We start from the raw sequence: 23,684 nt of genomic DNA on the forward strand, positions 1-23,684 counted from the left end.
AGATACTGCCATATACATTATTTAAACAAAGAGTTTTAGCATCTTTGTCTCATTTAAATTAATAGTGTTAATTTATTTTTTATTGCTTATTTCCTCACTTCCTGCCCATTCCCTGTCTCCACTAAATATAAGCTGGTTTAGGACAGGAATTTTTATCTGTGTTGTTGTTATTCTATCCCCAGCACATAATGGCACAGTAACATAATTACTGCTCTGGTAAGTATTTATTAGGTGACTAATAAATATTACTTGAATGAAGAATGAAATAAATGCCCGAGAAGAGTAGCAAAATCTGGGATGTCATCATCTTTTATTTCGATCCCAGCAACACAGCCTGCTAGATGCCTCTTTGCCTACAATGAGAGAACCCCTGATGACCCATCCGTCTCCTTCCTCTCCCCTGGCCTCACCTCTGTTGAAGGTCCTCTAGGGTTTGGGGTGGGATTCTAACAGTCTGAATCTCAAGAAAAGATTCACAGAACTGACTAGCCACCCTAGATGCACTCAGTTGCACAACAGCTTTCACATCCACACCAGCCTTCTGCTTCTGGACCATCGTGACACCAAAGGAAAATGGTCCTGTCACAACAGTATCTGTGGAGAGAAAATGTGACCATAGGATTAGCCAATAATTCACTCAGCAACAGATGGTGTGGGAAATGGAAAAAACAAGGCCAATTTATCCCAACCACCCCACTCATTTAAATCTCTCAGTCAAGAAGGTAACTAATCAATTAATGTTTGAAAAGTAAAATTACTACAAAGGGCAAATGTTTGAATCCACCCAGGCATTGCATGACAGAAGTAAAATCATAACCCTGAGAAATGGGAGCATCACTTGAACAGTATCCAGGAGACCTTCAGGATCGTCTTTCCAGGCACAGTGTGTCCTCTGCAGCAGGCACAGCACCCAGCCCTAGGAGGCACCTCACTGGCAGATAGACCTAGGTTTGGATCCTAGTTCTACCAGTTCCCAGGTGTGCAACTGGGACTGAATTATTATGAACTTCACTTTACTCATGTCAAATGGCAATATCTCCACCTCGAGAGACTGATGTAAGCACAATGTGACCTAGTAAATTTGGGGGTTCAGATAATTAGTAGATTCTCAAATAATGTTAGTTCCTGCCCCTTGCCTAAAAGCAAGGTGGATCCTGAGATCTACCTTCCAGGTGCCCCAGGGATTCTTGGATGCTGTGCCACGGGTATCTGAGCACCTTGTTTTTCCCTCCCTCCTCCTTAGCCCCTGGCTGACCATACCTGGGACTGAAGGACTTGACTCCAGGATGTCCTTGAGGGAGAATTCAGCTGGAATGTCAGGTTGTTCCCAAAACAATGAGAGAGATTTCTTCCTGCGTAATATATCAAACTCACGGAATTTGGTGGCACTCAGCAGGGATTTGACAGGACTCATGTCCTTGTCTCCAAGCTCTTTGACTATCTTCTTAGTAATACGCTCAAACATGGAGGGCATGTTGCTAGAAGCAGATGAGAGAGGAGGAGCACAAAGCTCAGTTGCGAGGAGAAGAAAGTGGTGAAACTTACACTAAGCCCTGATATTTTTCCTAAAGGAAAGGACAGATATATGAGGTTATCAAGTCTGAATTTAGAATAACTTTGATAACTTACATCATAACTCTCTCAGTTTTGTTGTTCTAAAAACAGTGTGGGCTTCTGTGGGAAGCACTGCTGTGAAATTCATTGCTCCTTCGGGCTGGAGTAGGAAAGCCTGAGTCTCCCTCTTCTCCAACCTAGGGATGCTCTAAAGGACAGGGAGGTGGAAAAGGCTTTTATGCTGCTTTTAAGCTCTTTTAATTTCAGCAAACCCAGGGTCTCCACCAGCCCCAGTAGAACAAACAAAGTAGCAATGCTTAAGAGGATAGCTATGATTCCCAGTGACATTAATTCTTTGTTAATTGATTTGTTTATTCACTTAATCACTCACTCATTCAGCAAACTTTTAAATAGCTTCTGTTAGATGCTAGACCCTGTCCTAGGAATTAGCAATACTATGGTAAGCAAAATAGGAATGGTCTCTGGTCTCTCAGGGATTACAGCATAGTGATAAAGAAAAATATTTACCAAATGATCTCACTAATAAATATATGCACAGTTATAAATCATAATTGACGCCATAAATGAAAGGTACACGATGCTCTCAATACCTATGGTAGAAAGATTTTGTTTTTCTGATCAGGGCCAGTTGATAGGTCAGGGAAGTCTTTCTTTAAAAAGTGATGAGTGGGAGACTTCTGGTCAAGATGGCAGAATAGACGGTCCCCAGCGTCACTCTCTCCCACAAATCAACCAATTTACAACTATAAAAAAGCAATGACAGCCAAGCTGGGGCTGCTAGAACTCAAGGGAAGAGGAGGAGAGACCTACAGAGTGCATGAAGGTGGGAAAAGCCATGATGAGAGAAAGAAAAAACTATTCTGACCATTTGAAGCCCCAGCTGCTTTCAGGCTGTAGCTGCTGAGTGCAAGGAGCAGGTACTGGCAAAAGCCACAGTTGTGCCCTTCAGATCAAGTTGCTTGGAGGCAGCAGGGGAGAAGTGGGCCTTCATGGCCTCCAGGCCAGCAATACCAATATTAGGGTTCCCATGGACCCGCATAGGACTGAGGAGCCACAACAACTGAAAATAAGGAGCCACTCAGAGGCCGGTGAGTCATTACAACGGACCAGCAAATGGCCTGTCCCATGGGAAGTGATTGCAGTCAGGCAGTCAGGGAGACAGACCCAGCAGGAGAACACTGGGCACAGCAAGTACAGCTGATCTGCACCCCAATCAGCAAAGGACCACTCAGAGGAGACTGGTGAGGAATACAGAACTGCATGGGGTTCAGTTTGATGAAAAGACTCAGGCCCAGACCAGAGTTTCTACACAACCCAGGTGCACCAGATTTCACTAGACCTGGAAGTACCTATAAAGTCAACCATTAAAACCTGAGCTGCACTTGGGGCTGGCCTGTGGCTCACTTGGGAGAGTGTGGCGCTGATAACACCAAGGCCGCAGGTTTGGATCCCTATACAGGGATGGCCAGTTAGCTCACTTGGGAGAGCGTGGTGCTAACAACGCCAAGTCAAGGGTTAAGATCCCCTTACTGGTCATCTTAAAAAAAAAAAAAAAACCCGAGCTTCACAAAAAGCCTTCCCCAGGGAATCAGCAGCAAAGCAGTAATTCAGCTCAACCACAGAGCTCAAGTACTGTTTCCCACAGGAAGTTCCCCCATTTTAGTAGTAAGCAAACGACAACAATTAGTTCCAGTGCAGAGTTTAAGTGGTGGGAACAGCAAATAATCCAACACAGAACTGAAAGGAAAAACGAAGTACCCACAACCAGAGACAAAGTTTGATATTAACTAGTAAAGGTCTCATTTACCAAAGAATGCCTATAACACCTAGAAGGACCAGAAGTCCCCTGGGCTACCAAGCCAGAAAAGGGGGAGGGCCAGAGGCCTCAGCAATGTCCCCTGACACCTGCAACCAGTTCCGAGGGGGGAAACAAAGGCCACAGCCACACCTCCATAACATGTGCAACCACCCCAGCAACAACCACCAAACTGCCACAGGAAGCGCCCCGGGCTCTCCCAAGCCAGGGCACTGGGGGGCTGTGGGCCTCAGCCATGCCCCCCCAATGTGCACAGTCAGCCCAGCAATGACCACCAAGCTGCCATAGGAAGTGCCTTGGGCTCTCCCAAGCCAGGGTGATGGGGGGCCGAGGTCCTCAGCCATGCCCCCCCAACACATACAACCAACCCAGAAATGACCACCAAGCCACAACAACAAGGGCCCTGAGTTCCTGAGCTGGAGTGGTGGGGGACAAGGGCTTTTGCCACACCCCACTGACATCTGCACCCAGCCCAGCAATGACTAAGCCACCGCTGGAAGCCCCTTGGTGTCCCCTGTAGGAATGAGTGGCATGCCACAGGCTTCAATCCTGCCCGTCCTCCTTCCTCCTTCTTCCATCACATTTCCTTCCCCTTTCCCCTCTCCCCCTCCCTCCCAACCACTACACAACAACATCCTAGAATGTAAAACAATTAATAAAATTAAACAGCAATTAAAAAAAAGAAAGTGATTATTGAACTGAGATTTTAGAACACAAAGAAGTTAGCTAAAATGAGAGGGGAGGGAGAGGATCCTGGGCAAAAGGAACAGCATGAAGAAAGGCCTTGTGATGGGAGACAGTTTGTTCCATTCCAGAAACAGAGTCAGCATGGCTGGAGTAAAGTGAGTGACAGGAAGCTGGGAGGTGAGGCTCAAGAAGTAGGTAGCACCCAGACCATGCTGTTCTTTATAGGTTATTTGGGGTCTTTGGTCTTTATACTAACAGCAAAACAAAGCTCAACGAATACAGAATTTTAAACAGGGGAGTAATTGATATAAAAATGTGTCTCTGGTTGGTAGAAATCCTGGCAAATGCAAATGTGAAATTTCTTTGAAGCAAAACACACTCAATATAGGCCCCACATGAGCCCCACAGATGAAGCCCTGTGTAAGACAATCTAACAATCCAATAACACAAGACACATGAGAAAGAAATTCACCATAAATGAGGCTAGTAAGACGATGAGTAACAGATATGGAGAGAATGGAAAGAATGGGAGAAAGGCAATAGTCAAGATATAATGACAGTATTTTCCAGATTTGGAAAACATGAATGTTCAGATACAGGAAGCACAATGAATCTTGAACATGATAAATAAAATTAAACATGAGTGAGACTGTAATAGCAAAGACAAGAAGATCTTAAAAGCCTCCATAAACAGAAGTTGGATCATCTATAAAGAAATAATTATTATATAAAAAGTAGAATTTTCAACTGCAATAATAAACCCCAGAAGAAAATGGACTAATCTTTTGTGTGCAAGGCAAAAATAACTCTCCACCAAAAAGGTCTTAGTTCAGCTAAACTATCACACCAAAATTAAGACAAGAAAAGACATTTTCTAGATTTAAAAAAATGAAAAAATACCACCAACTGGCTCTCTTTGAAGACAGCAATGTAGTTAGGTTAGAATAAGATTTAAGGTATAAGTTTAGTTGTGAAATCCAAGAAGAAAGGCAGACAAATAATCAGTAATTGCATGTGTAGATCTAAACAAGAATTCCATCCACATGACAATTATATTTGTATTAAGTATTGGCAGTACAAAACAAGGTGAACCAAATTCTACTTTACAATAATATGGACGATAGGGGAAGGAAAATTAGAATTAAAATGTTAAAACAACTTTGTATTTTTGGCAGGGAAGTAGAAATACTGATTTTAGATTTTGTTAAATCAAGTATGCATGTTAAAAATATTATAATAAGCACTAAATAAATAGAAGTAAATTAGAAATTGGGTATCTAACTTTCAGATCAGTAGAGAAGGGGAAAGAGTAAAGAAGATATGACTAATCTAATACAAGACAGAAAAAGAGGGGAAAGAAAGCACAGAAAAGGCAGAGAAAGTAGAAAACTCAAATTGAAATGATGCAAGTCAATAAAAATATACAAGAAATACAGTAAATATAAATGGATCAATTTTTTCTCACTGAAGAATCACTTAATCTGAAGGTTGTCAGATTAGATTTTAAAAACAAAATCTAGAAATATGCTCTTTAGAAAAAAGACACATTTACAACACTAATATTAGAAAGGTGAAATTAAAAGAATGAAAAAAAAGACAAACCAGGCAAATGCTTACCAATATATTAAAGGTATATACATATTAATATCAAACAAAATAGATTTCAAGTAGGGTAAAATAGGATCACTTTATAATAACAAGAACATATACTAACTCAAAATATGGATGAATCTAATAAAGTAGCCTTAAAACATATGAATAAAAATTGTTAGAGACAGCTCAATAATTGATCAATTAAGCATAAAAAATTATAAAGATATAGAAGATATGAACAATGTAATTATCAAACCTGACTAATGGGCATATATAAAACTGCATGCTCCTTATGAATAGGCTACTCTTTCTATCCACACACAGGGAGTGAGTATTCACAAAACAGAACATGTCATAAAGCAAGGCTCTACAAATATCAAGAATTAGTATCATTCAGATTGCATTGTTATCACATGCCATTACATTTTTAATTTTAATAAAAATATAATTTAAACCCCAAGATGTGTTGGAATTTTTTTTTTAATTACACATCTAAATAACACAAATTAAAAAAGAAATGACAATGTGAATGTTACTGCTATGGATTGATGTCCCCCAAAAACTTAGACCCCACTGTGACACAGTGTAAAGATGGTGGGAAATCCTATTATGGTAATTCAAAACTGGGGTCTTGAAGGGGTGAATGGACTGTAGGACCATGCTCTAGTGAATGGATTAATAATGGTGCTCAGGGGTGTGGTTCTGAGGGCTTTAAAAGGAGAGAAAGTAAGAGTCTCTCCCTGCTTCTCCCATCTCAAGATGTGATACCCTTTGTTGCTGAAGCCACCACCAAGGAAGGCTTTAACCAGATGTGTTTCCTGGACTTTGAACTTCCCAGCCTCCAAAATTGTAAGCAATAAATTTCATTTTCTTTACAAATCACCCAATTTCAGGTGATTTATAAATCATAGAAATGGACTAATACAGAAAATTGGTACCTGGAATGGGGTGTTGCTTTCAACAGATGCTTAAAAATGTAGAAGTGGCTTTGGAACTGGGTAATGGGCAGAAGAAGCTGGAAGAATTTGGAGGGGAAGGTTAGAAAAAGCCTAGCTGCTGGAGGAAGTTTAGAAGACACAAAAACCAAGGAGAGTTTGCAATGTTTTAGAGACTGGTTAAATGGTGGTGAACAGAATGCTTATGGAAATATGGACTGTAAAGACAATTCTAAGGAGGACTCAGAAAGAAATAAGAAGGAGTTTATTAGAAACTGGGGCAAAGATCATCCTTACTATGAACTGGCAAGGCACTAGGCTGCATTCTGTTCATGCCCAAAAGTTTTATGGAATGTGAAACTTCAAGGTGCTGAACCAGGGTGTTTGGTGCAAGAAATTTCTAAGCAACAAAGCATTAAGCAAGATGCATGGCTACTTGCAAAAGCCTATGCTGAGTTATGGCAGAAAAGGCATGAGGTAAATCCAAAATTTATAGTTAAAAAGGAAGCAGAGCATAAAGATTTGGAAAATTTGCAGGCCGGCCATGTGGTAGAGAGACAGAGAACATTTTCAGGAGGAAAAATGCAATGGTGCAGCCCAGCAACCATTTGCTAAGGAGATTAGCACAGAAAAAAAGGGACTATCAAAAAAAGGGAAGAAACACATCAAAGGCATTTTAGAGATCTTGGAGGCTGCATCTTCCATTACAGGTCCAGGGGCCTACAGAGACAGAATGGTCTCAGGGAACAGACTGGTGATGCCCTCCATGGGCTCACTGCCCAGGCCCAGCTCAGGATGCTGCTCTCCACACCAGCACCCCAACTGCTTTGGATGCTCCACATTGTAGCTAAATTGGCTCCAGGTGTGGCTGGACCCATGGCTTTGGAAAATACAAGCCAGAAGCCTTGGCAGCATTCATGTAGTGTTAAGTTTGCAGGCTCCCAGAATGCCAGAGCTGTGGAGGCTTGGGAGCTTCCACCCCAATTTCAAAGGATGTAGGGAAAAGCCTGGGGGCCCAGGAACAGATCTGTCACAGGGGCAGAGTCACCACATAGAGCCTTTGCTAGAGGAATGCCAAGTGGAAATGTAGAGTCAGAGTTTCAGCAGAAAAAAACCAACAGTGCCATGCCTAGTGGAGCTGTGAGAGTGGGACTGCCAAAGAGACCCCAGACCTGTGGAGCTACCAGCATGCAACACCAGCCTGCAAGAGCATGGCTGGGGACCAGAAAAGCCGCAGAAGTGGAGCTGTCTGAGAACTTGGGGACCCAAACCCCACTTCAGTGTGCACAGGACATTGAACATGGAGTCAAGGTACATGATCTACCAGCTTTGAGATTTAATACCTATCCTGCTGGGTTTCAGACTTTCTTAGGACCTGTTACCCCTTTCTTTTGGCCTATTTCTCCCTTTTTGAATAGAAATATATACCCTACACTTGTTCTACCATTGTATCTTGGAATTAGATAACTTGTTTTGATTTCACAGATGGGACCTTGAGACTTTGGACTTTTGAGTTGAGACAAGTTAAGACTTTGGGGCTATGGGGATGCAATGAATGTATTTGTATGTGAAAGGACATGAGTTTTGGGGGTCAGGGGTGGGATGCTGTGTGTTGATGTTCCCCCAAAACTATGTCCACTCTGTAACAGTGTAAAGAGGGCAGGAAATCCTATTATGGAAATTGAAAGGTCGGGCCTTGAAGAGGTGATTGAACTGTAGGTCTACACTGTAGTGAATGGGTTAATAATGATGGTCAGGGGTGTGGTTCTGAGAACTTTAAAAGGAGAGCAAGTGAGAGTCCCTCTCTCTGCGCCCACCATCTCACAATGTGATACCTGTGTCACTAAAGCCACCACCAAGGAAGGCCTTAACCAGATGTGTTCCCTGGACTTTGGACTTCCCAGCCTCCAAAACTGTAAGAAATAAAACTTCATTTTCTTTTTAAATCACCCAGTTTCAGGTATTTACATTATAAACAACAGAGATGGACTAATACAGTTACAAATAAAAATTTCTGGAATATAGTTAATATGATATTTAGAGATATATTTGGAGCTTTAAATGTTTTTACCAGAAAAAAAAGAATGTCTGGAAATGAACAAATTAAGTATTTAAACCAGGTAATTAGTAAAAGAACTATAAAGCAGATCAAAAAGTACCATAAAGGAAATAGTAAAGTTAAGAATACAATTTAATAAAATAGAAGAGAAAAATATGCTAGTGAAGATCAACAAATCCCAAAGCTGGTTTTAGGAAAAGGCAAATAAAATAGACAAACATTTAACAAGACAGATTCAAAAAAAAAAAGAGAGAGAGGGAAAAAAATGTACAAATGAACAGATTTAGGAACTAAAAAGGGAACATAATTAGAGAAACAACAAAGTGTAAACTTCTGCCAACAAACATGAATATTGACATGGATTGAACAATATCCTAGAAAAAATATAATTTGATACAAACATACTTAAAATAAATGGTTAATCTGAAAAAAACTCTAACTATTAAAGACATTGAATCAATAGTTACAAAATATACACCAAAATAAATCTTCAATTAGCCCCAGGAAGTTCTACAGATGAACTCTATCAAATACCCAAGTAACTGTTACCAGAAAAAGGAGAGATATTCCTCAAATAATTTTATGAGGCTTTTGCAAACTTGAGACTGAAACCAGACAAGGAGTGTACAAAAGGGAGAGACAACCAGACAATTTAAAAATTCTAAAATAGGCAAAAGACCTGAACAGACACCTCACCCAAAACATATACAAATAAAAAATAAGCATATTAAAGATGCTCAACTTCATACATCATTAGGGTATTGCAAATTAAAACAACAATGAGATACTACTCACACCTATTAGAATAGCAAAATTCAAAACTCTGATAACACCAAATGCTGGCAAGAATATAGAGCAAATGGAATTCCCATTTATTGCTGGTAAGAATATAAAATGTTACAGCCACATATAATTGGTATGAAGATTGAATCAGTAATCAAAAATCTCTCAACAAAGAAAAATTAATACCAATCTTTCTCAAAATCTTCCAAAAACTTGAATAGGAGAAAAAACTTCCAAACTCATTTTATGAGGCCAGCATTATCCTGACACCAAAGCCAAACAAACACACCATGAGAAAAAAATACTATCGGCAATGTTCCTGATGAATATAGATGTGAAAATACTCGACAAAATACTATCAAACGAAATTCAACAGCACATTAAAAGAAAACAATCAACAAAGTGAAAAAGTAACCTCTGTGTACTAGTCTGTTTTCTGTTGCTGATAACAGAGTATCTGAAATTGGATAATTTATAAAGAAATGGAATTTGTTTATTCCAGTTTTGGAGGGTGGGAAATCCAAAGTTGAGATGCACTTCTGGTGAGGACCTCCTTCTTAGCAGGGACTCTCTACAGGGTCCTGAAATGACTCAGGGTATCACATGGCAAGGACTGAGCGATAGCACATGAAGTTTTCCTTATAAAGCCACCAGTCCACACCGTGGGGATCCATTAATCCACTAACCCATTAAAGCTTCATCCATTTACGAGGGTAGAGTCCTCATGATCCAATCACCTCCTAAAGGTCCCGCCTTCCAAATATATTTGAGATTAAGCTCCAACATGAACTTGGGAGGACATTCAGACCATAACATTTCACCCCCAGCCATCCAAAGCTCAAGTCCTTACATACAAATACATGTATTACATCTCCATAGCTTCAAAATCTTAACTTGTTCTAGGACCAACTCAAAAGTCCAAAGTTCAAAGTCTCATCTATGAAATCAAAACAATTTATCTACTTCCAAGATATAATGGTGGGACAAGCACAGGGTAAATATTCCCATTCCCAGAAGGAGAAACAAGCCAAAATAAAGGGGTAACAGGTCCCAAGCAAATCCAAAACCTTACAGGTCAGGCATTAAATCTTAAAGATGAAGAAGAATCTCCCTTGTCTCCATGTCCAGCATTCTCTTCACACTGGCATGGAAGTTGGGGCTCTTCAGTCCTTGGACAACTCCACCTCTGTGGATTTCCCAGGCTCATCCAATCCTTCAGTTCTCTAAGGCTTCCACTGCAAGCTGGTAACTGTACAGTTCTGGGGTACTGGTGGTGGTTCTGCTCCCATGGCTCCACTAAATATGGCCCTGGTGGGGGTTATGTGCTGCAACTCCAAGCCCACATTTCTGCTTGGCTTTGCTCTTGTGGAGGCTCTCTGCAGTGACTCCACCCTTGTAACAAGTCTCTTCCTTGGCCCCAAGGCTTTTCCATACATCCTTTGAAATCTGAGTGTGGCTGCCATGCCTCCACAGCTCTTGTCTTCTGCCAGCCTGCAGACTTAACACCATGTGGGTGTTGTCAAAGCCTACAGCTTGTATCTTCTGAAGCAGCAGGTCCAGCCACACCTGGGGCCATTTTAGCTACACCTGGGGCAGCCAAGGAGAGCTGTCCTGGCATGCAGGGAGCAGAAACCTGGGACACCCTTGAAAAGCGAACCCATGGAGGGTGCCCCCCTCAAAACCATTCTGCCTTGCTAAGCCTCCTGGCCTGTCATGACAGGGGCAGCCTCAAATACGCCTTTGGGGTCTTTCTTCTGTTCTATTCTTGCATAGCATCTGGATCAGTGTTAATCTTAATTTAGCAACCAGTGGTCACTTCAAAGCAACACTGGCACTCTCTCCTGAACATGCCTTTTTCCTCCTCACATGGATGTGCTATGAATTTTGCAAATTTTTATGCTCTACTTCTCTTCTAATTATAAAGTCTATCTTTAAGTCATCCTTTTATTCTCTCATTTCATCGTGTGTAGTTAAAAGTATCCACACAATAGCCTGAATGCTTTGCTGCTTATATATTTCTTTTGCCAAATACCCTAGTTCATTACTCTGAAGTTCCACATTTCATAAGGTCCTTAGACATGTACACCATTCTACCAAGTTCTTTGCCGATTTTTAGTAAGAGTGACCTTTGCTCCAATTTTCAATAAGCTCATCCTCATTTTTATCTGAGACCTCTCAGAATGGCCTTTACAGTTCATATTTCTATCAGTATTCTGGTAACCACCATTTAACCAATCTCTAAAAAGTTCCAAACTCTCCCTAGTTTTCTTGTCTTCTAAGCCCTCACCAAAATCTAGGCTTTTTCTAGCCTGCTCCTTCAAATTCTTCTAGCATCTTCCCATTATCCAATTCCAAAGCCACTTCCACATTTTCTGGTATTTGTTATAACCATACCCCACTCCTGGTATCTATTTCCTGTATTAGTCCTTTTTCTGTTGTTGATAACAAAATACCTGAAACTGGGTGATTTATAAAGAAATGGAGCTTATTTCTCACAGTTTTTGAGGACAGGAAGTCCAAGGTTGAGGTGCACTTCTGGTAAGGGACTTCTCCTTGGTGGGGACTCTCTACAGAGTCCTGTGATGACACAGGATTTTACATGGAAGAGCTGAGCAAGAACACATTCATATGATCTCCTTGTAAAGACACCAGTCCACACCCATGATAATCCATTAATCCATTAATGGTTTAATCCATTCATTAAGGCAGGGCCCTCATGATCTAATCACCTCTCAAAGGCCCCACCTTTCAAATATCATATTGAGGATTAAACTCCAACATGAAGTTGAAGAGACATTTAAACCACAACATTACAGAATGGGAAAAAATATTTACAAACCATTTATGAGAGGAGGGTTTAAATTCTAAAATATAAGAGGAAATCTACAACTCAATAGCAAAAAATAATAATAATGACCTTATTTTAAAATGGGTTAAAGACTCGAAGAGAAATTTTTCCAAATGAGAAATGCAATTGGCCAACAAATACATAAAAAGATGCTCAATGTCACTAATCATTAGGACAATGCAAATCAAAACCACAACGAGATATCACCACTCACCTGTCATGAAGGCCAATATCAAAAAAAAAAAAGGTAACAAGTGTTGATGAAGATGTGGAAAAATTAGAATACTTGCACACCATTAGTAGAAATGCAAAATGGTGCAGCCACTATGAAAAACAATATGGAGGTTTCTCAAAAAATTAAAAATAGAACTATCATATCACCCAGCAATCCCACTTCTGGGTACTTATCCAAAATAATTAAAATCAGGATCTTGAAGAGGTATTAGCATTCCCTTCTCCCTGTTAGAACTTACCAGATTGTGTATCGTTTCGTCCAGCAGAGAAAGAGCGCGATCGAGTAAGGCCCCTTTCAGTCTTCTGACCTCCTGGTATCTGTGCCAAATCCAGAGACCAGATCAATGTGATTCTGCCCACCCTGTTTTCTTCCCACCAATGGGTCTGTGACTCAATTTCCCCGCTATATCCTACAAAATTAAGTGTATGGAGGGCCCTCTTCTCTTCCAGGAGACCGGGACTGAAACTGAGTTCTGGATCACAGAATCTTAGCTCTCAAGACGTTCCAAGCCAAAAGTCTACGGAACAAAATCAGACGGCATTTGATTCTATACATATATATAGTAGGCTCTCCTGATCAGAGTAGATAAGGTTCTTTGGAAGCCGTACCCACTTACTATCATAAACAAAACTGGCTGAACAAGTCTCTGACTCATGGATTCCCAGTAGCTATAACTGGAACAACTTATTTGGCTCACATCCCTCTGGTAAATGTGCTGAAAGTAAAATGTAACCACGGGACAACCAGAAAGGTAGCTTCAGGAGGAGGGGTGGGTCCAAGCACCAGGGTCCTGAGCAGAGCCTCTGAACTGCCTCCATGCGGAGTTCTGTACAACAAGAATCAATGTTCTTAACACCTCCTCTGTGTGAAGTACCATGTATATACAGTATTACTTAAATCCAATCTTGCAACAATCAATTTTTTTTTTTTTTTTTGTCTTTTGTCTTTTTTCCGTGTCCGGCAACGGATCGCAACCCTCAGTGTTGCCCCCGTACCGGACCGGGGACCGGCAACGGGATCGCAAGCCTCGGTGTTGCACCCGCACCTCGCTCAGCCAGTGAGCGGGAGCCGGTCTGTATATGGGATCCGAACCCTTGGACGGGAGCGCCGCCGCGCTTCCCAAGCGGCGCACTATCCAGTGCGCCACCGGGCCGGCCCGCAACAATCAATTTTAAAGATAAAGAAAAAGGAGATTTGTAAAAAGGACAAAAAAACTTGCACAAAACGCACACCCTTTCCACTTACTCCCCGTGGGCTCACAGTAAGTGTACTGCCTGTATAAACAGGATTGCCATGGCTATATTCTCTATGCAACATCACGGACTGACACTCAAAATGTCAGCATCAATTTCAGTTGACAGTATTTCACAATGCATTTGTTTTACTTTTGCTTTCTTTGAATATTCCTAAAACTCCCATGTCTACCCTTCTCCACCTTGGGAATCTGATATGTGCTCCATTGGGAATGTACCTCAGCAGGCACAGCTGTACTTTCAACATATCATCACCAGACAAAATTTACCAAAATGAAGTTTTACTTTCTATAAACGGCATAGTAAAACTTTAATACAGACTTGAAATACGAAATTTTAATCACGTGTATAACTCTTCCATGTATGAACACTCTGAGGGCTCTGCTGTTGGGTATTCTAGAAGTCAGAGAAAAGTAACTTAGCTGTTATGTGAGTCCAAAAAACACTGAGTACTTTTTGATTAGGCTTAGAATGAGGAAGTTGAGGATCAAGATCCTCATAATAATTAACAAAGAGCTTCATCTTCACATTTCCTTGTTTCCCACCTCAAAGCATGCTACAACCTCCTAGGAAATGGGTATAAAAGGGAAAATATGGGACATCAAACATGTAGCAGCACCTAAGAAACCCTGATCTTTCTTTTTATGTTGAGAACAGCATTTCATTGGGAAGGTGGCAATCTTGGAAGGCATGAGAAAAAGAGCTCCAAATGCCTTCTTGAAGGAATCTAGGTGTGTAAACAGCACCCACGTATTACTCATGGCAAACCTCACAGTAGGTAGGAGTCTGCGTATTTTGCATTTATAGGGAAGCTCTTCATCCCGTGAATGCATAGGCACCAGGAGAGAGTGATGTAAATTTACTTAAGACTCATAGGGAGACCAGGGTAGGGGTGGTCATTGCACTGAACATTACTTTCTTGAAAATTCTCCATTAGTTATCTTTTCAGGTTAGACTTTATACAGGTTTCCATGTGAGTCTCAGGTCTCCCGGGGACCCTTTCCCCCCTCTAATTCACTCCCACTTTTCTGTCTTCCCCCTTTCCTACTTCTCCTCTCTGGTAAAGATCTTATAAGTTTAAGACACTTTGCTTTTTGGACTCTGTTCTCTCCTACATTTATTCACCCCTTTTTTATGCAAAACGATTTACACTTCTCGAAGTTCTCTCCTCACTGAGTCAGTTAGTCAGCAAGTGTAAATTACTGCCAGCCACAGTTTCCAGGTTCTGGGTCTGCTTTATCTACACATTGTCTAGATTGCAGTGCTGAGGACTGTCAAAGAAAACCAGAGCTGGACAGGTTAACATGGCAGCAAAATTAGATTTTATTCAGGAACTATTGCAATAGAAGGGAAAAGATCTCGGTATAAAACTGAGCTCAGTTCTGAATACAAGGAAAAGTGAGGATTTATTGCCAAGAAGCAGGGTGGAAAGTGCGTGGATGGAAAATTAAAGAGGGGTGGATGAAAAATTAATAAGAGGGTAGGGTAACTTTTGTTAACAGAAGTTTTGCTGCAGGCAAGCCAAGGTGATCGAGTATCACCTGGGAGGTGGCGGCAGAATGAGGAACGTGATCAGATATTCTGGGTGGGGACTCTGGCTAAACCCACTTGACAGGATTTTTACTAAAACTGGGTAACATAGTGATAAACACAGAAGCCCAGAGGTAGAGGGTGAGAAGAGGGTTCAGAGGAACCTGTCTAAGGTTTGATCCAGGAGAGAGTCTCGTCTAGGTACAGAGGTTAACAGACAGAATCCCAGACCTCAGCCAGTGCAGTTTACCCTGCAGTGAGTAACTGTGTAGGTCACTAACTGGGAACTCCATTCCCCCTGGACCCCAGGACACCACGTTCTATGGCTCTCCCTCTATTGGGCTCTTTCTCCTCTTGAACACTTCAATTTTGGTTTTATGTTAGTCTCAGGCCTCAGTATATTTCTTTATATAAGTTTGAAACCATCCAGGAAGATGGCAGGATTGGGAGAAGTGCGAGCACAGGAGACTCCTGGGCAGTGTTAGAGCAAAACTAAAATAAAGAGCGGGGCTGAAAAATCCCTGAGCAAACAAAACCAACTAGCCCTCGAACTAGCCTTAACCTTGCTTACACCGCAAACATAAACAAAACGTCACCTGGACCATTTCTCTTTTTTTTTTTTTTTTTTAAGGCAAGTCAAGTGAAGCACTGGGAGTGGAGAAGGAGCACAGAAATCTGTGATTGATTGTGATCAATTAGTTGTAAACTCCCCCACACTCAGACCCACCCTGGGTCATTTCTGATAAATACTTAAGTTAGACAGAAGTGAAACTGAATCCCAGACAATCATAAGCATCCACATGATTATGCGATTAGGAACATCCCGACAAGGTAAACTAAAGAAGGCAGTTTTATAACTGCACCAATCATGTTCTTTACTTTGCTTCCATATGGTGAAGAGGCACTTGGTGAAGAATTGCAGACAACATGCCACCTGCACAGACGCTTTTGCTTGGTACCTAAAAGAGATGGATGGGCCTGGCTCATATTGTTGGAGAAAGACTTATCCCAGGGATGTTCTAATCAAAGAATTGTTACCATTTTCTGGTCGGTGTTGAGGCTTGAGAGCAGATTTTAAGAAATTATAAGAGGAGGTTTCTCAGAAAATGGAGGCACTGGCCGAGCTCTCAAAGGATTTTCAGGATGTCATACCACCCTGGCTATGCTCACAGACAGAGGGGCTCTGCAGGACATGAAGGACATGATGATGGGGCCCCATGGCTGACTAGGGCTGGTCAAAGCTGTAAAGCGGGAATGTTTAGGAGATATGGCTACCAAGGTACCAGGGGGAAGAGGAATGAAAGAGATGCCAGGGGAATGAGAAAGACTGGGAACTCTAGCCCCAGGCACAGTGACCTGGGCTGGGTGGTGCAGCCCCCCACACTGAGGCTGCTTGGAATCCCCTGGGGAGGTAGAGAGCCCGTACACACCCCACGGTTATCAACTATAGTTACAGAAGACATAGGCAGATTGTACATTGTTATTATTACTAACAATAATACCTATCTCCTATAGCTGAAATTGAACTCTTTGGGTCATTCGGATGGCCCTGGTGGCACCATCCTAAATAAACTGCAACAGGACTTGAAACCTCTATGTTTTAATGAAAAGTATCCCATTTTTTACCTCCTGGAAGCCCTAATAGGTAAGAATGATTTGGCGAAAGGGTGGAAGAGTCACAAGGTTGATCCCCAGAGCCCCTGCATGGCCTGAGTTAGATGCCACTTCTCCAAAGCCCTTTGAATATTGTGATCTCTCATCCTCACGTCACACCTCTCTCCTGGGTCAGGAGAGCTCAGTGTGGTATTTCACCAAGTGATGCAGAAGCCCGGAGAGTGACCAGCCCTTGGTCATCAGACATGTATATCATTGGAGATGGATGCTTCCAGCCCCAGCCTCAGAATCCCATCCTCTGCGCCATGTTATTTAGCAACCTGAAGGCATTCCAAGAGCAGAGGAAGGACTTTCCAGGGCAGAGACCTTGACTTTCAAGCCTCACACGTTTATTCTTCTGCCTCAGAGTTCCCCTCTCACAGGTATCCTCATTCATGGTGGGAGACGAAACTCTGGACCCTCATGTTCTTTCCCCACATGTCCCCTCCCGCAGTGCTAAGTGACACCCAACAGGATCTGCTGGCCCTGTCCATGGGAAAAAGGATCCTGCTCCATCAGCAGGAGCTGGTGAGAAATCCCCAGGGGCCAGAGGGAAGGGAGGAAAGGAATGGGTAAATGGTCACGAAAATCAATTACAATGTATACTGAGAATTAAAAATAAACTTTTAAACATAAAATAATTTTTTAAAAAAATCCCCAGGAGACAGCAGTCCAGGGAAGAGGGTAAGGGAAGCAGGGTTAAGAAGAACGATTCTGAGAAAAGACAGGTTTCCACTGGGAGGGGAGACAGGATCCCAGTGTGGCCACTGGGAAGTCCCTGGCTGTGTTCTCCCTCTGCAGAGTGCCCACTGGGTGGGAGTCTGCCTGCTGGTGGCAGGGGAGTATCAGTTTCCATGGCAGCCCTGCAGTGGGCCCCAACAGGTCTACAATAGCCATTTAGGAACACAGGTCTATGGAAGCTCAGGGGATGTGAGTAACAGCCCTGCTCTAGCTACACAGTTACCAGTGGCAAATTGTTGATTTTCTCTCCCCATATATATGTATCTATAAATACGTATGTGTGTAAAGACATACACATACACATGTACGTATGCATATAGAAATCCAAATACCACTCTTCTGCAAGATAAGCTTATTATCACCACTTCGTAGCCAAGAAACCAATGTTCGATGATTTCCAATAACTTGATCACACGACATGAGCAGTACGTGACTCCTGGTCCCCTTGACCCCAAAGCTCTTGCCCCTTCCATTCCCTTTCATGGCCCCTGACTGTTGGGACAGAAGTTTTCTCTTCCTGATCTCAAAGTCTGGTCTGTACAATCTGACCATCCTTCTTCTAGGTAAGGAGCATTCTAGAAACCAGCTTCAAGTACCCCTGGAGCATTCCCTTCACCCTCAACCCCAAGCTCCTCAGCCCACTGCAGGGTGAGGGTTTGGCCATCACCTATGGCCTGCTGGAGGAGTGTGGCCTGAAGATGGAGGTGAACAGCCCCAAGTCAACCTGGGATCTAGAAGCCAAGATGCCCCTGTGTGCCCTCTATGGGACCCTGTCATTGCTGCAGCAGCTGGCTGAGGCCTCCCTGATGGGCAGTCAGTCCAGAGAGGCCTGACCCCACCCCAGTCTATGCTGTGAGAGTTGGGGGCTGAAGAGACAGGGCCAGGCCTCTCTGCTTTTCCAGGTGGAGTAGGGACAAGGATCAGCAGAGACTTGAGAGAATGTTCTGGGGTGATGGGAATACTCTATATCTGGATAAAGGTTTATGCATTTGTCAAACTCATCAAATAGTGTGTTAAAGATTTAAGCATTTCACGCTATGTACATTTTACTTTAAAACAATATAAACAAATAGTGACTCTAGTTAACAGTGTGCATTTTGCATTATTTTGGGTGAGATGCACTAATGTCAGCAACTTACTTTGAAATGTATGAAAAAGCAAGTTGGATCGATGATAGACAGACATGTGACCAAGACCATGTGATAAAGTGTTAGTGATTGGAGAATGTGGGTGAAGGGTATAGAAAACTGTTCTTTTTTCCCCATTCTTGAAACATTTTGTGAGCCTGAAATTGTTTCACATCGAATGTTACCCTCCCTCCCAGTGTGTGTGTGTGTGTCCTTCCACCCGTATCCCCCAATTATGAACATTTTATCTCATTTTCTTAGTCACATATCTGTCTCACTATGTGCTCTGTGTTTCATTTGCTAATACCACTGGCTACCTGAGTAGGGTAGCCTGGGGGTTTGCCTTGACTTCTCCCTCCGCTTAACCCACATCTACACCATCCAGCTGGTCCACCACCGTCTCCTCACCTCTCAGCTAGACAGCTGTTCCAGTGCTCCAATAGTTGTCCTGCCACCTGTCTTCAAATTCTCAAACCTTGGTGGCTTGTATCACAGCAGGCATAGGGGTTTATTAAAACAAGCAGCCCCTCCCCTCCTTAGTTGTTTTTGGTGGCTCCTTGTCATCTAGAATCATCAATCAAGATTTTAGATCTGGCGACTCATCAGAAGCACCTGGACCCACATTTCCTCCTGACAACAATCAGATAAGAGGTAATCTCCAGTCCCTTCCAGTGTCTTCCAGTGGTCCCTGTCACTCACTTCACGTCCTTGTTCTTAGACAGCATTTAATTATTCTCTGCGAAAAAAGGTGGGGAAATGAGTACCTTTCCTATCTTGTTTCTTCTATCTCCTCCTTCCAATTATTTGGAAATCAACAGACTGTGATCATATCCCCCGTGGTTGTTTAGTGTTCATTCTTTATTTAAATTAACCCAATGCTAACTACCAGGAGTTTTATTATTTCTTCCCTTGGGTGGCTGAATCCTGTGATTAAGTAATTTTTTCAAGAATGCTTCATTCTCTGAGTTCCTTCATGTTTGAGAAACTTTGCCTGTTGCCTTTATTCTTGGAGAACACCTTGGAGAGATATTATGTTCTCAGCAAACACCTTCTCATCTTCAGTCTTTTGTAGCCATGAGAATGTCTCCTGATATTGATTGATGCTTTGAGAAGACCAAGAACAGTCCAATTTCCTCCCCTTTGTAAATAAATTTTTCTACCTAAGTTATATCTTGAAAGAATTCCTTCTTCATCTTTGAAATTAAACACTGTAACAGGCAATGTTTGTGTGTCAACTTTTCTGTGTCACTTTTCCTGGTATACCATGCCTTTTGAGGCACAGGTTCAGTTATTTCCTTTTGGGAAAAATTTCTCGTATAATTAAATATATCTTACATTCTATTTGTTGGGTTATCTATTTTCACAGACACCAATTGTCCTTTTGGGTTCTTCACATATATCTTATTTTATCTAATTCGCACATCTTTTTTTTTTTTTTTTTTAAAGATGACCTGTAAGGGGATCTTAACCCTTGACTTGGTGTTGTCAGCACCACGCTCTCCCAAGTGAGCTAACTGGCCATCCCTATAGAGGGATCCGAACCTGTGGCCTTGGTGTTGTCAGCACCGCACTCTCCCAAGTGAGCCATGGGCCGGCCCCTAATTCCCACATCTTTTATTTGTTTTTCCTCTGCATTCTCTGAAATCATGACAGGTCTTTCCTCTGTGTCTATAGTTCAACTCTCAAATATAATTGCTTCTAATTTATAAGTTCAGAAATCTTGTTGTTTTGATCTCATTTCCTCAGCTTTGCCGTCTTTCTTTTCCCGTAATTCTGTTGTTTTATCTTTGCAACTTTGAGGTCTTGCCTTACTAAGGTAGTTCTCTTAAAATTCTTCTATGGCACAGAGCAATTTTTTTCTTTTTCTTGAGCTATGTTTTCTATTCAAACGGGTTCTTCTGCTGACTTCTTTTCCCTGTGTGTGCTTGCATAGAATCTGTCACCTTCTCGCTCATCTTCAGCACGAGCAGCTCTGTCCAAACTGTACTTGTACAGACAGTGGGGCAGGTGAGTTTTTCTCCACTCCCTCACTACTTTAACTAAAACTTGTTTCTGTTCCTCTGCAAACTATGATGTTTGGGGAGGTTAGCAAGGTCATTTTTTGTGGAGTGATGGGCCCTGAAATCTGGTTGGCATGGGTTGAGAGATCATGGGAGGTAAAATAACAGAGATGACAAGTATAGACATCCCTGAAACTTTCCTTCCTGTTGGTGGGGAAAAGACAGCTACAAGGCAGCAAGTGGCTCCAGAGGGTTGGAGGTTGAGTGCGAACTATTAGTAAAGAGGGAGAGGTTGAAGATACAGGAGAGATTAGGGATATGGATGAGTTATTTGTTGTGATTTTGGCTTCTGTAAAATGAAGTGATTTGTTTTTTTTTCCCTAGATGATTTCTATTTATTTCTAAGGGTCTCATATTCTGTGATTGTGGTCTTCATATTTAGCTAAACTTCCAGTCTTGCTTTGGCCCTTACAACCCTTTGAGAACTTCCCTTTGTTAAAGTCACCAAAATCCTTTTAATTGACAGCCCTTTTATTTTTTCTTGGCTAGCTCTCTCTCTCCTCAAGCACAATTAAAACATTTGCTTCTATCTTTATCTCTCTTCCAATGTTGAAGCCTTTCTTCCTGCCCTCACCACATTACCCAGAAGATCTTGCCCACCAGGAGGCATTAGCAGTGATCTCCAAAGTGTCACAGTCTCTTACTCACAGGCACAACAAGCTTCCTTTCTCCAATCTTAGTGGTCGATGTGTTTCCCACACTGTTCAAGGTCAACTTTTCCACCGCTGGACTGAGCAAAATCTCTTCTGCTTCTATGAGTGAACTGCTCCATTGTCTCTTCCATCTTATGGATCTCAACTTCTCCCTCAAAACTGTTCACATTCTCTTTGGCATAAAAAATAAGCCCACATTTTCCCTATCCTTTAAAATCTATTCTTTGTCTTTCAATCTGTTTTTACCTTTTCTCCTCCAAAGTTATGAAAAATTAGTAATGTACTTACTACCTCTATTAACTCACTTTTCAGCCCCATGCAATCTGGTTTTGTTCCTAACACTTTTATCAAATCTGCTCTTCCCAGGGTCATCATGACCTCCTAATTATTTAATGCAAGGAAAAAATTTCAGTCCTATTTTTTCTGGACACTTAGTAGTGTATTATGCACTACGAACCACTCATTCTGTCTTAAAATTTCCTCCTCTCTTGGCTTCAGAGAAATAATGCTCTTATTTTCCCAAGCTCCTATTTCTTTTTATTCATTTAAAAAACACTGTGTGCTTAGTATGTGCCAGGCACTGTTCTATGCACTTGGATTTCCACTTGATTTTGCATTCTAGTGGAGACGATAAGTACAATAAGCATATTGTATAGTATATTAGAAAGTAACAGGTGCCATTATTCATTCAAGGAGAGATATTAAGCAGACATTTGTAGGTTATGATATATAATTCAGGAAAAGGTCTGAGTTGGAGACAAACATTTGGGTGTAGAAAGAATATAGACGTTTTAAAGTCATGAAGCAGAATGAGATCACTTGGGAAACAGTGAGGTCACTACGACAGAAAAAAACCTCCAAGCATTGATCCCTGGGAGCCCTACTGTCTACAAGTTGGGAAGAAGAGGAGCAAAAATCAAAGAATACTGAGCATGAGTTACTGTAAAGTAAGAGGAAACCCAGGAGAGTGTGATGCTTGGAAGCCATATTTTTTGGAAAAAAAAAAAAAGTTTTCAAAAAGTTTTTTTAAAGTGTGATATCAACAGGGCTAATAAGTCGAATGGTGCTAATAGATAAAGTGAGATGAGAATGGAGAATTGGCTTTTGGAATTTGCTAGGTGGAGGTCATTGGTAACTTTAACAAAAAGAAGGTTTGGTGGGCTTGTAGTGTGAACACTTGATTAGGATTTAAGAGAGAATGAGAGGAAACACACGAGAGAGAGTGGGTGTAGGCAATCCCTTATCTGCTATGGGCTCCCGGTCTCCTCTATTGTTTTTATACACTTGTGGCAGAGAAACAAGTGTCTACACAAGCAATCAGACAGCCGATATTCATCCTCCTCTGCTGCCAGCACAACATCATTTTTAACTGGCACATGGTCATTCAGAATAAATAGTATATTTTTTAGTTTCCCACACTGCTATATTGGCCATACAAGCAAGTTCTGGCCAATGGGATATAAATAGTGGTGTTGTGTGTTAGTATCCAGAAACCTTCCTTAAAGACAGTTGGTGTGTGCTTTCCTCTTCTGTTACTGGTCCCTTTACCCATATTTCTGCTGGAATATGGATGGGAGGACAGCTTCTTATATCATGAAAGATGGTGAAGCACTGAGTTGAGAAAAGATTGAGTTCAGGAGGACTTTGTGGAACAGAGTTGCCCCATCGGTTCTTAACTGCTTACTTTTTACTTTATGAGAGGGAATAAATTTCTTTTTAAAATTACTGTTATTTTGGATTTGTATTATTCATATACGAGCCCAATCCTAACTGTTATACCTTCCCTGGGTAATCTTATCCACAGTTACTGTTCATTTGCCATCTGTTTAAAAATGACTACTTAACCTCCTGTTCTAGCACAGACCTCCTTAAAATGTGACTGCAGGCTTTCACTTACAGCCATTATTGGGCAACTGGCAATGAACCTGCCCTTCCTCTGTAAACAGATAGAAACCTGAACAAAATATATGAAACAACTGTTTTCAGATATTGTGTAACAGGATGCACAGGTCTGTGATCCCTTGGAGAAGGCAAACACATAAGAGTTCTTTTTTTTTATTTTATTTAATTAATTAATTTATTTTTTATTTTGTCAATATACAATGTATATGATTATTATGGCCCGTCACCGACACC

At 41.6% G+C, this 23,684-nt stretch overlaps 2 protein-coding genes across 2 annotated transcripts in view; one reads left to right on the plus strand and one right to left on the minus strand.

Moving 5' to 3' along the window:
* LOC103601981 overlaps positions 1–1,474 on the minus strand; it is a 43,847-nt gene extending 42,373 nt beyond the window's left edge. Inside the window, exons 1-2 of the mRNA XM_008586384.1 lie at positions 1,261–1,474; positions 411–594 (exon numbers count right to left, since the gene is read on the minus strand). Of these exons, the coding sequence (XP_008584606.1) occupies positions 411–594; positions 1,261–1,474 (398 nt within the window). The remainder of the gene's footprint in view (positions 1–410; positions 595–1,260) is intronic.
* Positions 1,475–16,120: 14,646 nt separating this feature from the next.
* LOC103601982 (gasdermin-C-like) lies at positions 16,121–18,541 on the plus strand. Its single transcript, XM_008586385.1, is given in 6 exon segments — positions 16,121–16,145; positions 16,374–16,460; positions 16,463–16,517; positions 16,829–16,959; positions 17,422–17,495; positions 18,272–18,541. Coding segments are annotated over 6 exon segments (642 nt in total).
* The last annotated feature ends 5,143 nt before the right edge of the window (positions 18,542–23,684 follow it).

The sequence above is a fragment of the Galeopterus variegatus genome, unplaced genomic scaffold (genome assembly GCF_000696425.1).
Source record: "Galeopterus variegatus unplaced genomic scaffold, G_variegatus-3.0.2 Scaffold3970, whole genome shotgun sequence".
NCBI classification, from domain to species: domain Eukaryota; kingdom Metazoa; phylum Chordata; class Mammalia; order Dermoptera; family Cynocephalidae; genus Galeopterus; species Galeopterus variegatus.